The sequence below is a fragment of the Nicotiana tabacum genome, chromosome 2, assembly GCF_000715075.1.
Source record: "Nicotiana tabacum cultivar K326 chromosome 2, ASM71507v2, whole genome shotgun sequence".
Classification (NCBI taxonomy): Eukaryota; Viridiplantae; Streptophyta; class Magnoliopsida; order Solanales; family Solanaceae; genus Nicotiana; species Nicotiana tabacum.
The window spans coordinates 32,203,268-32,220,355 of NC_134081.1; the positions used below are offsets into that span (position 1 = coordinate 32,203,268).

General features: G+C 40.3%; 1 protein-coding gene across 1 annotated transcript in view; it reads left to right on the forward strand.

The window, feature by feature from the left end:
* The window catches only part of LOC142166409 (uncharacterized), a 28,506-nt gene extending 14,886 nt beyond the window's left edge, over nt 1-13,620 (forward strand). The window contains exons 3-5 of the mRNA XM_075225620.1: nt 12,223-12,467; nt 12,819-13,250; nt 13,350-13,620. Of these exons, the coding sequence (XP_075081721.1) occupies nt 12,223-12,467; nt 12,819-13,250; nt 13,350-13,620 (948 nt within the window). The remainder of the gene's footprint in view (nt 1-12,222; nt 12,468-12,818; nt 13,251-13,349) is intronic.
* Nucleotides 13,621-17,088: the final 3,468 nt, after the last annotated feature.

Here is a 17,088-nt window from a genome sequence, read left to right on the forward strand (position 1 = left end):
CACCCTACCTAATTGTAATGACTTTTTATGCCTTAGCAACCACCCTACCTAATTTTAAAGACTTTTTGTGCCTTAGTACTCCTATAAATAAGGAGTTCTTCTCATTCATTGGGACACTTCATTATTGATTAAGTATATCATACTTTGAGAGTTTTTTTGAACCTTTATTACTTGTGCTTTGAGATTTATCTTTCAACCTTTACTAGTTCATAGTTCAAGGTAGTAAGATTACTTCTCTATTGTGATATCTTTGATTCCTTTGTGGTATTCTTAGAAGGCGATTAATACTAGTTATTAATTGTTGTCTCAAGTTACTCGTAAAGCGGTCAAGATCCGAATCTATTGTTTTGATTTGCTTTTAAGTAAAGGCGTTTGATTTCTTCAATAAATCAAGACGTTGTTGCTTTGATCTTGTCAAGGCTATAGAACTTGCGTTCTTGGAAGTTCTTGGAATTCTTTCCTTGAATTTTCCCATATCCTTTATTTTCTGCCCTTTAGTTCTAGTTGTTCAATTCCTTATTGTTATTGCTTCCGCATTTACTTTTCAAATTCTTACTCTAGTTTGGATTCCCGACCTTGTCGTTATCAAGTTTGATCAAAACCCATCAATTTAGAAGTCAGGGTAGAAACTAAGACATACCTTCTTGAAAGTGCATCCGCAACAACATTCTCTTTCCCTTGTTTGTAAGAAATTACATAAGGAAAAGTTTCAATGAATTCAACCCACTTAGCATGCCTTCTACTAAGCTTACCTTGACTCTTCAAGTATTTCAAGGATTCATGGTCAGTTTTAATGACAAACTCTCTTGGCCACAAGTAATGTTGCCATGTGGCTAAAGCCCTTACCAAAGCATATAGCTCTTTGTCATAAGTGGAATAGTTCAATGTGGCTCCACTCAACTTCTCACTAAAGTAGGCAATAGGTTTAGAATCTTGCATCAAAACAGCACCTATTCCTTTGCCAGAAGCATCACATTCAATTTCAAAAGATTTAGAAAAATCAGGCAATTGTAACAATGGAGTAGAACATAACTTTTCTTTTAACAAGTTAAAAGCATCATCTTGTTCTTTCCCCCATGTAAAAATCTTATCCTTTTTAATAACTTCAGTTAAAGGAGAAGCAATGGTGCTAAAGTCTCTCACAAACCTCCTATAAAAACTAGCAAGTCCATGAAAACTCCTAACTTCAGTTACACTCTTAGGTTTTGGCCATTCTTTTATTGCTTTGATTTTCTCTTCATCAACCTCAACTCCTTTAGAACTAACCACAAAACCCAAGAAAATCACACGATCCATACAAAAAGTACACTTTTTAAGATTAGCAAATAAGAGTTGCTTTCTAAGAACTTCAAAAACTTGTTTTAGGTGTTCTACATGCTCTTCTAAAGTGTTAGAAAAGATCAAGATATCATCGAAGTACACCACAACAAATTTTCCATGAAAATCCTTAAAGATATGATTCATTAATCTCATGAAAGTGCTAGGTGCATTAGTCAAGCCAAAAGGCATAACTAACCACTCATAAAGCCCATATTTGGTCTTAAAAGCAGTTTTCCATTCATCTCCAGGATTCATTCGAATCTGATGGTAACCACTTTTTAGATCAATTTTAGAAAAGATTTTGGATCCATGTAATTGATCCAACATGTCATCAAGACGAGGAATAGGATGGCGATACTTTACCGTTATCTTGTTGATTGCTCTACAATCCACGCACATCCTCCAAGTTCCATCCTTTTTGGGTACCAATAGGACGGGAACAGAGCAAGGGCTCATGCTCTCTCTCACAAAGCCTTTCTCAAGCAGCTCCTCAACTTGCCTTTGAAGCTCTTTTGTCTCTTCTGGATTACTCCTATAAGCAGGCCTATTTGGGATTTGTGATCCAGGCACGAAATCAATTTGATGCTCAATGCCACGTAAAGGTGGCAATCCATTAGGAATATCTTCAGGAAAGACATCTTCAAAATCCTGCAAAAGAGAAGAAATAATACTTGGCAACGAAGAAGTGAGTAACTCAGAATTAATCAAAACTTCTTTATAAGTAAGTAATATTATGGGCAACCCCTCTTTTCTTGCATTTAAATACTCTTTGGCTTTTATATAAAAACTCTCTTTTTTTATTTCCTTAGCCTCTTTCCTCTCACCAAGACTTTCTATTTTTTCATTCAAGCCCCTTTTTATCTCTTCTCTCAAATTGTTGCCCTCTCTCTCTTTCTCTCGGCCATCTCTCTTTTTTTCCAACTCTTGGCCTCCTTTCTTTTCTTTTTCCTCAAGCTCACTTCTTATCCCTCCCCTTGGTTTTCCCATTGTTTCCCTTAATCTCTTTTGATCTTCAAACACTTGAGAAGGAGATAAAGGTGCAAGAGTAAATTTCCTGCCATTTAGCTCAAGAGAATATCTATTCTTCCTTCCATCATGAAAAACATTCCTATCATACTGCCAAGGACGACCCAGTAAGATATGACAAGCTTGCATAGGGACTATGTCACAAAGAATATCATCCTCATATCTACCAACATTGAATGAAATCATGCATTGTTTGTTTACCTTTAGTTCACCACTATCATTTAACCATTGGAGTCTATAGGGAGTAGGGTGTTTCATGCATGCAAGTCCCAATTTTTCCACAAAGTATGAACTCACCACATTAGCACAACTACCACTATCAATGATCATAGAACAAGTTTTCCCCTTTATCCCACACCTAGTATGGAATATATTCTCCCTTTGTTCTTTCACTATTGCTTCCCAAATTGATAGTCATAATCCTTCTAACTACCCCAATCATGCCATCATTAGGTAGTTCTATATCATCATCATTACTCACATCTCCCTCTTCTTCTCCCTCACTTTTTTCACTCTCATATCCTCCATCTTCTCTAAGAATGATGTTTCTTCTACTTGGACATTCATACATTATATGTCCCCTTCCTTTACATTTATGACACTGAATAGAACTAGAAGGTGTAAAAGGTTTAGGGTTAAAGATTTTACCTCCCTCTTTGTTCTCAAATTTACCTTTATCCTTGTCTTCTTGAGGTCTAGAAGAACTCTTCATCTCTTGATTCGACCATGGCTTCTTGGAGATGGTGTTTGACCGACCTTTTCATGAGCTAGCTTGCTTTCTTTTATTTTGATTTTCTACCTTTACAGACAAATCAACTAATTCATCTATTGTTACATATTGTTGTAATTCTACTACATCAGCTATTTCCTTATTTAAACCATTTAAAAACCTAGCCATTGTAGCCTCTTTTTCCTCCATACAATTAGCTTGGATCATAGCCATATCCATAGCCTTAAAGTACTCATCCACAGACATGGACCCTTGCTTCAATGTTTGAAGGCGTTGTTGTAGCTCCCTTTGAAAGTATGATGGTATGAATCTCTTTCTCATCACCCTCTTCATCTCAGCCCAAGTAGCAAGTGGTGCTTGTCCTTCTTGCAATCTGTCCCTAGTAAGCTTTTTCCACCAAATAGCAGCATAGTCAGAAAACTCAACAATAGCAAGTTTAACCTTCTTACCCTCAGAGTAGTTGTGACAGTCAAATATGGCTTCAACCTTTCTCTCCCAATCAAGGTACAAGTCTGGATCCCTTGTTCCCTTGAAAGATGGCATCTTCATCTTTATACTGCTTATATTATCATCTTCTACTCTACCTCTTTGTCCCCTCCTATCTCTTCCCACCCTATCAAAATCGATATCATTAAAATCATCTATTGGGTTTTCTTGATTTACAATGGGGGCAAGGGGTACATTTCTCCTAGCTTGGGGCCTAACATTATTTTCCCTTCTAAGTTCAGCTATTGTATCATTTTGCTCAGCAATGGTGTCCCTCATCTCTTGGAGTTGCAAATTCCACCTTTCGAATTGTTGATGCATAACTTGCAAGGTAAAATCATTTCTTGCTTTGATTTCGGCTTCTTGAAGAACCCTTCGTTCATCATCACTACCTGTATGTGACATCTTAAATAATTAAACTGTATCAGAAAATTGAATTTTTCCTCAATTGTTCTCACACACACTTTGCCCTTTTTTTTCTCTCTCTCGAAATAACCTTTGAACGAAATACTTTGTAGATTTATAGTTAAACCCAACTCGTATAAAGTTCTTAGTAGTAAAATATAGATTTTTGGGGAACAAATGAAAGAAGAACCAAATCCTAGAACTATTAGGCTCGGTTGAAACAAGACACGAACAAAAAGGAAATGATTATATATTTAGATTAGAAAGAGTAAGAAAAATTAAATTTTTGTCTTATCTTTGAAATCTGGGATCCCCTCTCCTTGTTTCCTTTAATAGTTTTTGGAAACAAATTAGATACAAAAGAAAGTTCCTAGAGAGCAAGCAATTTTTTTTTTAAATTGATTTTCGTTTTTTTTTTGTTTTTTTTAACTTTTTTTTTTAGCTCTTAGTATTCAAGAAATCCCCAGAATTATCAAGAACGAAACCTTGATAGAGCCGCTCTGATACCACTTGATAACGACAAGGTCGGGAATCCAAACTAGAGTAAGAATTTGAAAAGTAAATGCGGAAGCAATAACAATAAGGAATTGAACAACTAGCACTTAAGGGCAGAAAATAAAGGATATGGGAAAATTCGAGGAAAGAATTCCAAGAACTTCCAAGAACGCAAGTTCTATAGCCTTGACAAGATCAAAGCAACAACGTCTTGATTTATTGAAGAAATCAAACGCCTTTACTTAAAAGCAAATCAAAAAAATAGATTCGGATCTTGACCGCTTTACGAGTAACTTGAGACAACAATTTATAACTAGTATTAATCGCCTTCTAAGAATACCACAAAGGAATCAAAGATATCACAATAGAGAAATAATCTTACTACCTTGAACTATGAACTAGTAAAGGTTGAAAGATAAATCTCAAAGCACAAGTAACAAAGGTTCAAAAGAACTCTCAAAGTATGATATACTTAATCAATAATGAAGTGTCCCAATGAATGAGAAGAACTCCTTATTTATAGGAGTACTAAGGCACAAAAAGTCTTTAAAATTAGGTAGGGTGGTTGCTAAGGCATAAAAAGTCATTACAATTAGGTAGGGTGATTGCTAAGGAGTAAGAAAAGTCATTACAATTAGGTGGGGGGCGGCCAAATCCCTTTGGGGCAGATTTGGACCTTAAAACTACTAGTTTGGGCCATTGATTTGGACTCCAATTGGGCTCCCTTTGAAATACCCCCTTTTGGACCTCTTTTAAGCTCATTTTGAGCCCCTTTGGTGGACTTCAAGGGCTGATTTGGTGGCCCAATCTTCCTCCTCTTGGACTTCAATTTGGATCATCAAATAATTGTAAAACTTGGATAATTCATCTACTTTGGGCTTGAGCTCTTCCTCTACAATTAAAAGCTTCTTTATTTGCCATTGAAGTCCAGCAATCTTAGAGTGCAACTCTTTAGCTTAAGATCTTGTAAATGGCCTTGGAGCTTCCAAAACTCTATCCTTGTCCTTGATGCTATCATCTGGGCACCTCCCCTGGCCTGTGAAGTGGTTGGTGCAAATGGAACTGAAACTGCCTGAGCAAGGCTCATGCATACAGTCAAAATCTGGGCCAAAGCCTCGTGAAGGCCTGGGATCACAATGGGCACTGCTGGTGCATAAGATGGTCCCATCGGCTCGACAATATCTGGTATTTGATCCTCAGCTAGAGCAATTGGTAGCTCCACAGGTGTTGCTCTAGCTGTATTATGAGCCACACCGTGGCCTCTACCGCAGCCCCAGCCTCTCGTATCCCTAGCTAGTGGTACTGGTGGTCGTCCGCCTGATCCAGTCGTATGTGTCCTCACCATTTTTGAGAGAATAGAAGAGTAGAATTTCAAATTCCAGAATCACGGATCCGCAAGGCACGAATGCAAGAAAGTGAAGTTTTCTAACGGTTCGGTAGCCTCTCGAAGATAAGTACAGATGTCTCCGTACCGATCTGCAAGACACTACTAAACCTTTTCATGACTCATGAGACCTAAGCAACCTAGTGCTCTGATACCAACTTGTCACGATCCAAAAATCCCTACCTATCGTAATGGCGCCTAACACACTTGCTAGGCAAGCCGACAATCATATAACAGCTAAACATTTGAATTAACATATTTTATGTTACAACCCAAATTCGCGTACCTTAGATCACGCTGTAAGTTAGTCGACGTAAATCCAAGAAGATATTATCTTTGAGATGATAAGAAGTTAATCCTATTGGTCTTAAACCATACAAGGGTGTATAAGAGTGGTTAACAAGTATTAGAAGTTAAACGAATCAAGGATGTTGTAACCTGTATTTTTGGGTAACACTAGATGTGATTAACTGTCCCAAGAGGTATTGTTTTAATGTATTTGAATCATATAATATCCGTATCATAAGTCTTGATGTCAAGCGAGTTATGAAACAAAAGTCGATAAAAGTTGTCGCAACTTAGGTTTATAATTTTACTTAAACTTTAGGTCAAATGTTACTGTATTTTTCTCCCAATGTGCTTGGAATTATAGGGTGATCTACCTATCAAATTGAAGATCTATGAGTCTAGTTTCCAACGCATTAAACCGTTCATCGATACGATCTCGGAATAGAGAGATATTCGCGTTTTCGCGAGAGTGCGCCAAGCTGCTCTCTATGGGGCCCACAAAGGCGGTTTAAGACATATGGACATATATAAGATACCTCAACCCCGTTTTAAGTCATTATTTTTCAGTATATTCAGACCTTATAACCCTAAAAACAGTCTCTCAAGGTTCTCTCATGATCCAAGACCCAAACAAAGGGCAAACAACATAAATCAAGTGTCGGGAATCCCGTGGCGCTAGTAAGTTTCTTGTTCTTCTTGTTGTTGCTGATTTTTGTGTTGTTCCAGCTCGTGTGGGAGGTTGTTTTAAGTGTTTTATGTTCCGCAAATACTCCTTCAAGTTTTTAATATCAACCCTTGGTGATTTCAAGTCTTCTAAAGTAATTCTAGTGCCGAAAAACCTGAATTAATTGCTAGTTTCGCTTCCTTGTTCTTGTGGCAGAATTGAAGGGATATTTCGGGGAAAATTAAGGTCAAATTGGAGTTGTTATTTCTGTTTAAAGGTAAGGAACCTCTTACTCTATATATATTTAAGATTATCCAAGTTGTGGCTAAGTCGTTGATGCTAGAACTTGTGAAATATATATCGAAAGGCTTGGTAGTAATGTTGTTAGTTGGTGGACTATTTTGGAGGCTCAATATGATTATTCATGATGTTGTTTGGGCTGTTTGGTGATTGTATTGACTTGTGGGAAGTCATATAAATTGGGGAGGTGCTGTCCGTTTCATCGTAAAATAGGTTGCGGTCGATACATAATAGTTACGACGCTTAAACGATAATGATAGTGTCATTTCTCTTATTGTAGACTAAGGAGTCGTAACATTTGCATAGCTTGAGGTTGGGCAGTATATACAAGGTATGTGAGGCTATCCCCTTCATTCTTTTGCACGACTCCGATTGTACATAATGTAATGAACGAGCTCCCAAAGATACTCTACTCTTAGAAGCTAGCAGTACTTACATTGCTGCCCTTCTTATGAAACAATTGATATTGATGTTACTTCTCTTATTCTTATATTATCAATGTTGTTGGTAGTTCCTGATTCTTATAAGATTCTTGATGAAGAGTTAATCCTAATAACGTGTACGAAGGATACCGACCTTACGTCACTCCGAAAGGTTCAAAATGTGATTCCAATGAGTCCAGCATGCATCATATATATGTATCTATTTTACTCTACCGAACCGCGCTATAGTCGGCCGGGTATGGTACCTATTGTGCAACCACTGCTCAGTTGGGTTTTACCGAGCTCCACGTGGCCGGGTACGATTCTACCGAGCCCTATGATGGCCGGGTACATTTTACCGAGCCTATTACGGCCGGGTATGATATGATGATGATGCCCACAAAGGCGTATGTTTTAAAAGTTTATGTATATATATATGTATGTATCATGTATTTCATGTCAGTAGCCCTCAGAGGTACCCAGATGTCATAGGTTGTATATTCCCTATCACTGTTTACATTATTGTTCTTACTTATGCTTTCCTGCCTTACATACTCAGTACTTTATTCGTACTGACGTCCTTTTTATTTATGGACGCTGCATGTCGTGCTGCAGGTCCTGATAGATGGGTAGATGCAGCTCCCCCATCACAGTAGGCTATCCGGTTCAGCGGTTATTGGCGAGATCCCTTCTCCGGACTTGCCGTGGTCTTGGTATGCATTTTTGTTATAGACATTATGGGTATGTCGGGGCCCTGTTCCGGCAATGTTGTAGTACTTATGTTCTTTTAGAGGCTCATAGACAGGTGTCGACTCATGTATGGTTTGGAATGCCTTGTCAGCTGATTTTTGTTGTATAGTCTTTCATGGCACCATGGTAGCTCGTACCTTATATATAGTTTCTTGACAGTCTTGTCGTCCCATGTTACGTATGTTCATGACATTATCTTTCATTGTTGGATGTTCATGATCCATTTCTACCATTTATATTGGTCTTGTCGGCCCTTAAAGATAATAAGAAAGGTTAGATAAAATGTACGTTGGTGCTCGGCAAGTATGGCCCGGGTTCTAGTCATGACCTTCCAGTTGGGTTGTGACAAACTTGGTATCAGAGCAAGTCCGTCCTAGGGGTTGTCTATGAGCCGTGTCTAGTAGAGTTTTGATTATGGATGTGTAGCGCGCCACATTTATAATCAGGAGGCTATGTGACATCTAGGGTTGTTACCTTCTTCCTGAATCTAGATCGTGCGTAGAGTTGAGTCGTAAGTGTTCATATCTAATATTCACCTTGTTTTCTTTCAGCGATGCCTTCGACTAGGAAGCAAGCGATTAGTAAACGGCTTGATACAGCTGTGGGAGAGGGTAACATTCAGGTGCCTTCCAGCCAGAGCAGGCCAAAGTGAGGCTCAAAGTGAGATGCCATCTCATACTCTCCGTCTCCTCCAGAGGGTATTAGGAGGCACCCAGTACATCCAGTTCCCCCGTCTGGCACTACAGACCACGATATGCGCAGTGCGGTGCAGTTGTTGACTAGCTTGGTAGCTGCTCAAGCTCAGAGGCAGAATACCGGTGCTGCTGATAAACCGGTTAGTGCGAGAGTTCGTGATTTTATTAATCTAGACCCTCCAGTGTTTACCGGATCAGACCCCAAGGAGGACCCACAAACATTTATTGATCAGGTTCATCGTACATTGCGGGTTATGCATGCTAGTGATACGGAGGCAGTAGAGTTGGCTTCTTATCGGTTACGGGATTTAGCGGTTTTCTGGTATGATAGTTGGGAGAGATCTAGGGGTCCGAACGCTCCTCCAGCCGTGTGGAAAGAATTTTCTGAGGCCTTTCTTCGTCACTACTTGCCAGTTGAGATACGACGAGCTAGAGCTGATAAGTTCTTGAACCTTCGACAGGGTAATATGAGTGTACGAGAGTATAGTATACAGTTTGATTCTTTAGCAAGGTATGCTCCCCATATGGTGTCCGAGATGAGTGATAGGGAGCATCTGTTCATGAACGGGTTGGGACCACATCTGATAAATAAGTGCACAACAGCCTCCTTGGTAGAGGGCATGGATATTTCCCGCATTCAGGCTTATGCCCAGACCCTAGAGGATCGTAAGCGCCAGCAAAGGGCAGATAGGGAGCAGGATAGGGGCCAGCATAAGAGGGCGAGATTTGTAGGGTATTCTGATGAGTTCAAAGGCAGTATCAGGCCCCAATCTTTGAGGAGTTCGGCGCCACCTGTAGCTAGTGCTCCTCCACAGTTTCAGAGGCATCGGTATGATCGATTTACCTATTCTGGTTTAGGTCAGAGTTCGAGGGCATCAGGCTCACAATTTCATAGAGATACTAGTCATACGAGACCCCTAACACCTCGTTGTGATCAGTGCGGCAAGGCCCACTTTGGACTGTGCCGTCGAGGTTCCGATGCGTGCTATTCTTGCGGACAGCCTGGCCATATGATGCGGGATTGTCCTAACAGAGGAGGTGGTGGTATGGCTCAACCGACTGGATCTGTGTTTGGTTCTTCCTCATCAGTTCGACAAGGTTTTCAACAGTCGACAGGTCGTGGTAGAGGTAGAGGTTCAGTGCCGAGTTCGAGTGGTGCTCAAAATCGAACCTATGCTCTAGTAGGTCGACAAGATCTCGAGTCATCTCTGGATGTTGTTACAGGTATATTGTCTGTGTTTTCTTATGATGTATATGCGCTAATTGATCCAGGATCTACCTTATCATATGTTACACCCTTTGTGGCTAATAAGTTTGGAATTGAACCTGAATTGATAAGTAAACCACTTGCGGTATCCACTCCGATAGGAGATTCTATGATTGCTAGAAGGGTATATAAAGGTTGCACTGTGATGATTTGTAGTCGTCAAACCTCGGCAAATTTATTTGAGTTGGAAATGGTTGATTCGATGTGATAATGGGAATGGACTGGTTGGCCTCATGCTATGCAAATGTTGACTGTCGTACGAAGATGGTTAGGTTTCAGTTTCCGGGTGAACCCGCCATTGAATGGAAGGGGAACATTGCTACGCCGAAAGGTAGGTTTATTTCCTATCTTAAGGCAAGGAAGATGATCTCAAAAGGTTACATTTATCATCTTGTTCGCGTTAGGGATGCGGAGGCAAAGCCGCCTACTCTTTAATCAATCCCCGTGGTCAATGAATTTCTAGATGTTTTCCCAGATGAACTCCCAGGCCTTCCTCCTGAAAGGGAGATTGAGTTTAGCATTGATGCGTTGCCTGACACTCAACCGATCTCTATCCCTCCATACAGGATGGGCCCGGCAGAGTTGCGAGAGTTGAAGGCGCAGTTGAAGGACTTGCTAGATAAGGGTTTCATTAGGCCTAGCACTTCACCTTGGGGTGCGCCAGTCTTGTTCGTGCAGAAGAAAGATGGGTCGTTAAGGATGTGTATCGATTATCGACAGTTGAATAAGTTTACAATAAAGAACAAGTATCCACTTCCAAGAATTGATGACCTGTTTGACCAACTCCAGGGTGCCAAGTATTTCTCCAAGATTGACTTGCGTTCAGGGTATCATCAGGTAAGGGTTAAGGAGAAGGATATTCCAAAGACGGCCTTCCGGACAAGATATGGGCACTTTGAGTTCTTGGTGATGTCGTTCGGGCTAACAAAATGCCCCAGCAGCTTTTATGGATCTCATGAATAGTGTATTCAGGCCCTATCTTGATGTGTTCGTGATCGTATTCATTGATGACATTCTGGTGTATTCTCGTTCGGAGGCGGAACATGCGGGCCACTTGCGGATAGTATTACAGACCCTTCAGGATCATAAGTTATATGTTAAGCTCTCTAAATGTGAATTCTGGCTGAACTCAGTAGCATTCCTTGGCCATGTGATATCTGATGAGGGTATTAGTGTCGACACTCAGAAGATTGATGCAGTGAAGAATTGGCCGAGACCTACAACACCGTCAGAAGTCCGCAGCTTCCTGGGGCTAGCAGAATATTATAGGCAGTTTGTAGAAGGGTTTTCCTCTATATCAGCACCATTGACTAAGTTAACACAGAAAGCTACCAAGTTCTAGTGGTCTGATGCTTGTGAACATAGTTTTCAGGAGCTAAAGAATCGATTGACATCCGCGCCAGTGCTCACTCTCCCAAAAGGAACAGAAGGTTATGTGGTATATTGTGATGCCTTAGGTATAGGTTTGGGGTGCGTATTGATGCAACGTGGGAAGGTGATTGCTTATGCATCAAGACAATTGAAGAAGCATGAAAAGAATTACCCGACTCATAATTTGGAATTGGCTGCAGTAATATATGCTTTGAAGATATGGCGGCACTACTTATACGGCGTCCATGTTGACATCTACACATATCACAAGAGTTTACAATACATCTTCAAGCAGAAGGAGTTGAATTTGAGGCAGCGTAGGTGGCTTGAATTACTGAAAGACTACGACGTCGAGATATTGTACCATCCCGGTAAAGCCAATGTTGTGGCAGACGCTCTCAGCCGTAAGTCAATGGGAAGCTTAATACATATTGAGGCAGGTAGACAAGGGTTGACCAAATAGCTTCACCAGCTGGCCAATATGAGAATCAGATTGTTGGACTCTGATGACGGAGGTGTTACTGTACAGAATACAGCAGAATCATCTTTGGTAGCCGAGGTAAAAGCACGGCAATATGAAGATCCTACCTTAGTAAGATTGAGAGAGGGAATTCAGCAGTGTAAGATTACAGCTTTCAAGATCGGAGGAGATGGGACACTGAGATACCAGGGCCGATTATGTGTGCCTAGTGTGGCAGGGTTGCGAGAGAAGATTATGATTGAGATTCATCAGTCCCGATATTCTATCCATCCTGGCTCGACAAAGATGTATCATGACGTTAAGGAGCAGTATTGGTGGGATAACATGAAGAAGTCTATTGCAGAATTTGTAGCCCAGTGTCCTAATTGTCAACAAGTAAAGATCGAGCATCAGAAACCCAGTGGATTGATTCAGAATATAGAGATTCCGACCTGGAAATGGGAGGTGATTAATATGGACTTCATTATTGGATTACCTCGCTCTTATCATAAGTTTGACTCCATATGGGTGATAGTTGATCGACTTACAAAATCTGCCCATTTTCTACCAGTTAAGACAACTTACACGGCTGAAGATTATGCGAAGTTGTATATCAAGGAGATTGTTAGGCTTCATGGTGTGCCAGTATCTATTATATCAGACCGAGGAGCTCAATTTACGGCTAACTTTTGGAGGTCTTTTCAGAAGGGTTTAGGCACACAAGTAAATCTCAGCACTGCATTCCATCCGCAGACTGACGGACAGGCTGAACGTACCATCCAGACGCTTGAAGATATGCTACGAGCATGTGTTCTAGATTTCAAGGGGAATTGGGATGACCATCTGGCACTTATAGAATTTGCCTACAATAATAGCTACCATTCTAGTATTAAAATGGCCCCGTATGAGGCACTATACGGGAGGAGATGTAGATCACCAGTTGGATGGTTCGAAGTTGGTGAGACAGAATTATATGGGCCAGATTTGATTCACCAAGCCATTGAGAAGGTGAAAGTGATACAAGAGCGACTGAGGACGGCACAAAGCAGGCAAAAGTCTTATTCCGATGTCCGACGTCGTGATCTGGAATTTGAGGTTGGTGATTGGGTTTTCCTGAAGATCTCGCCGATGAAGGGTGTTATGAGTTTTGGGAAGAAGGGTAAGTTGAGTCCGCGGTATATTGGGCCGTACAAAATTCTTCGACGAATTGGACAGATGGCTTACGAGTTAGAATTGCCATCTGAATTGGAATTTGTCCACCCAGTATTCCATGTATCTATGTTGAGGAAATGTATTGGAGACCCTTCACAGGTCGTCCCTATCAAAGATGTACAAGTTACAAAGGATCTATCATATGATGAAGTGCCAGTGGCTATATTAGATCGACAAATCCGCAAGCTGAGAACAAAGGATGTAGCTTCCGTGAAAGTATTATGGAGGAACAAGAATATAGAAGAAATGACATGGGAAGCAGAAGAGGAGATGAAGTCTAAATACCCTTACCTATTCCAGAGTGAAGATAACGAGGATGCCGGGGGAAAGAAGGACGCATTATAAGGTGAAACGGCTCTATGAGGTAAGCAATAGCTTGTGAATACTCTTTTTTTTTAATACAAAATGGTGATATGCAGATAATGTACATATCCATAATGCTTTGTATAGTCTTGTAAGGCCATAGGTTGGGTTTAACTGCTTGCAAGTTTGGCTAGTGTCCATTTTATAGGGGAAACTCAGCCGGAAATCTCCGTCGGAATCCACGATGAGTTAGACACCCCATAAACCCTTACATTCGAGGACGAATGTTCCTAAGGGGGAGAGGGTGTTACAACCCAAATTCACGTACCTTAGATCACGCCGTAAGTTAGTCGACGTAAATCCAAGAAGATATTATCTTTTAGATGATAAGAAGTTAATCCTATTGGTCTTAAACCATACAAGGGTGTATAAGAGTGGTTAACAAGTATTAGAAGTTAAACGAATCAAGGATGTTGTAACCCGTATTTTCGGGTAACACTAGATGTGATTAACTGTCCCAAGAGGTCTTGTTTTAATGTATTTGAATAATATAATATCCGTATCATAAGTCTTGAAGTCAAGCGAGTTATGAAACAAAAGTCGATAAAAGTTGTCGCAACTTAGGTTTATAATTTTACTTAAACTTTAGGTCAAATGTTACTGCATTTTTCTCCCAATGTGCTTGGAATTATGAGGTGATCTACCTATCAAATTGAAGATCTATGAGTCTAGTTTCCAACGCATTAAACCGTTCATTGATACAATCTCGGAATAGAGAGATATTCGTGTTTTTGCGAGAGTGCGCCAAGCTGCTCTCTATGGGGCCCACAAAGGCGGTTTAAGACATATGGACATATATAAGATACCTCAACCCCGTTTTAAGTCATTATTTTTCAGTATATTCAGACCTTATAACCCTAAAAACAGTCTCTCAAGGTTCTCTCATGATCCAAGACCCAAACAAAGGGCAAACAACACAAATCAAGTGTCGGGAATCCCGTGGCGCTAGTAAGTTTCTTGTTCTTCTTGTTGTTGCTGATTTTTGTGTTGTTCCAGCTCGTGTGGGAGGTTGTTTTAAGTGTTTTATGTTCTGTAAATACTCCTTCAAGTTTTTAATATCAACCCTAGGTGATTTCAAGTCTTCTAAAGTAATTCTAGTGCCGGAAACCCGAATTAATTGCTAGTTTCGCTTCCTTATTCTTGTAGCAGAATTGAAGGGATATTTCGGGGAAAATTAAGGTCAAATTGGAGTTGTTATTTCTGTTTAAAGGTAAGGAACCTCTTACTCTATATATATTTAAGATTATTCAAGTTGTGGCTAAGTCGTTGATGCTAGAACTTGTGAAATATATATCGAAAGGCTTGGTAGTAATGTTGTTAGTTGGTGGACTGTTTTGGAGGCTCAATATGATTATTCATGATGTTGTTTGGGCTGTTTGGTGATTGTATTGACTTGTGGGAAGTCATATAAATTGGGGAGGTGCTATCTGTTTCATCGTAAAATAGGTTGCGGTCGATACATAATAGTTACGACGCTTAAACGATAATGATAGTGTCATTTCTCTTATTGTAGACTAAGGAGTCGTGATATTTGCATAGCTTGAGGTTGGGCAGTATATACAAGGTATGTGAGGCTATCCCCTTCATTCTTTTGCACGACTCCGATTGTACATAATGTAATGAACGAGCTCCCAAAGATACTCTACTCTTAGAAGCTAGCAGTACTTACATTGTTGCCCTTCTTATGAAACGATTGATATTGATGTTACTTCTCTTATTCTTATATTATCAATGTTGTTGGTAGTTCCTGATTCTTATAAGATTCTTGATGAAGAGTTAATCCTAATAACGTGTACGAAGGATACCGACCTTACGTCACTCCGAAAGGTTCAAAATGTGATTCCAATGAGTCCAGCATGCATCATATATATGTATCTATTTTACTCTACCGAGCCGCGCTATAGTCGGCCGGGTATGGCACCTATTGTGCAACCACTGATCAGTTGGGTTTTACCGAGCTCCACGTGGCCGGGTACGATTCTACCGAGCCCTATGATGGCCGGGTACGTTTTACCGAGCCTATTACGGCCGGGTACGATATGATGATGATGATGCCCACAAAGGCGTATGTTTTAAAAGTTTATGTATATATATATGTATGTATCATGTATTTCATGTCAGTAGCCCTCAGAGGTACCCAGATGTCACAGGTTGTATATTCCCTATCACTGTTTACATTATTGTTCTTACTTATGCTTTCCTGCCTTACATACTCAGTACTTTATTCGTACTGACGTCCTTTTTATTTGTGGACGCTGCATGTCGTGCTGCAGGTCCTGATAGATGGGTAGACGCAGCTCCCCCATCACAGTAGGCTATCCGGTTCAGCGGTTATTGGCGAGATCCCTTCTCCGGACTTGCCGTGGTCTTGGTATGCATTTTTGTTATAGACATTATGGGTATGTCGGGGCCCTGTTCCGGCAATGTTGTAGCACTTATGTTCTTTTAGAGGCTCATAGACAGGTGTCGACTCATGTATGGTTTGGAATGCCTTGTCGGCTGATTTTTGTTGTATAGTCTTTCATGGCGCCATGGTAGCTCGTACCTTATATATAGTTTCTTGACAGTCTTGTCGTCCCATGTTACGTATGTTCATGACATTATCTTTCATTATTGGATGTTCATGATCCATGTCTACCATTTATATTGGTCTTGTCGGCCCTTAAAGATAATAAGGAAGGTTAGATAAAATGTACGTTGGTGCTCGGCAAGTATGTCCCGGGTGCTAGTCATGACCCTCCAGTTGGGTCGTGACAGTAACTTAGGCTCTGATACCAACTTGTCATGCATATAACTGAAATACTACTACAACCACCCCAAAATATGGTGTCAACGAGTACATGAGTACCACTAAGTATCAACATAAACCAAAACTCTAGTACAATGGTCTGAGTAATAAAACAATACTGAAGAAAATAAAAGGAGAGAGAGTCAAGGTTTGCAGATGTCATAGCAGCTATCTTGAAGTCTCTGAGCAGGTACTAGCACAGATCTATCAATCACCACGTCCATAAGTACCTGGATCTGCACACGGAGTGCATAGCGTAGTATGAGTACAACTGACCCCTTGTACTCAATAAGTAACAGAACTAACCTTGGGTTGAAAGCAGTGACGAGCTCAAAAGAAGAGAGTCAGAGTCCAATATAATGACAAGACGGGTATAATAATGACAATAATTGATAGCATCCTAGGAAGCTCAACTCTATTCAAGGACAAGGATGAAGCTTTGGAATCTCAAAGATGGCCTTTAACAATATGTCAAGCTACAGAGTTGCAAAATAAGGCCATTAGACTTCAAGTGCAAATTAAGAAGCTTTTAATTGTGGAGGACGAGCTCAAGACCAAAGGAGATAAATTATACAAGTTTTACAATTATTTGGTGGCCCAAATTGAAGTCCAAGAGGAGGAAGATTGAGTCCCAAACTCGGCCCTTGAAATCTAGCAAAAGG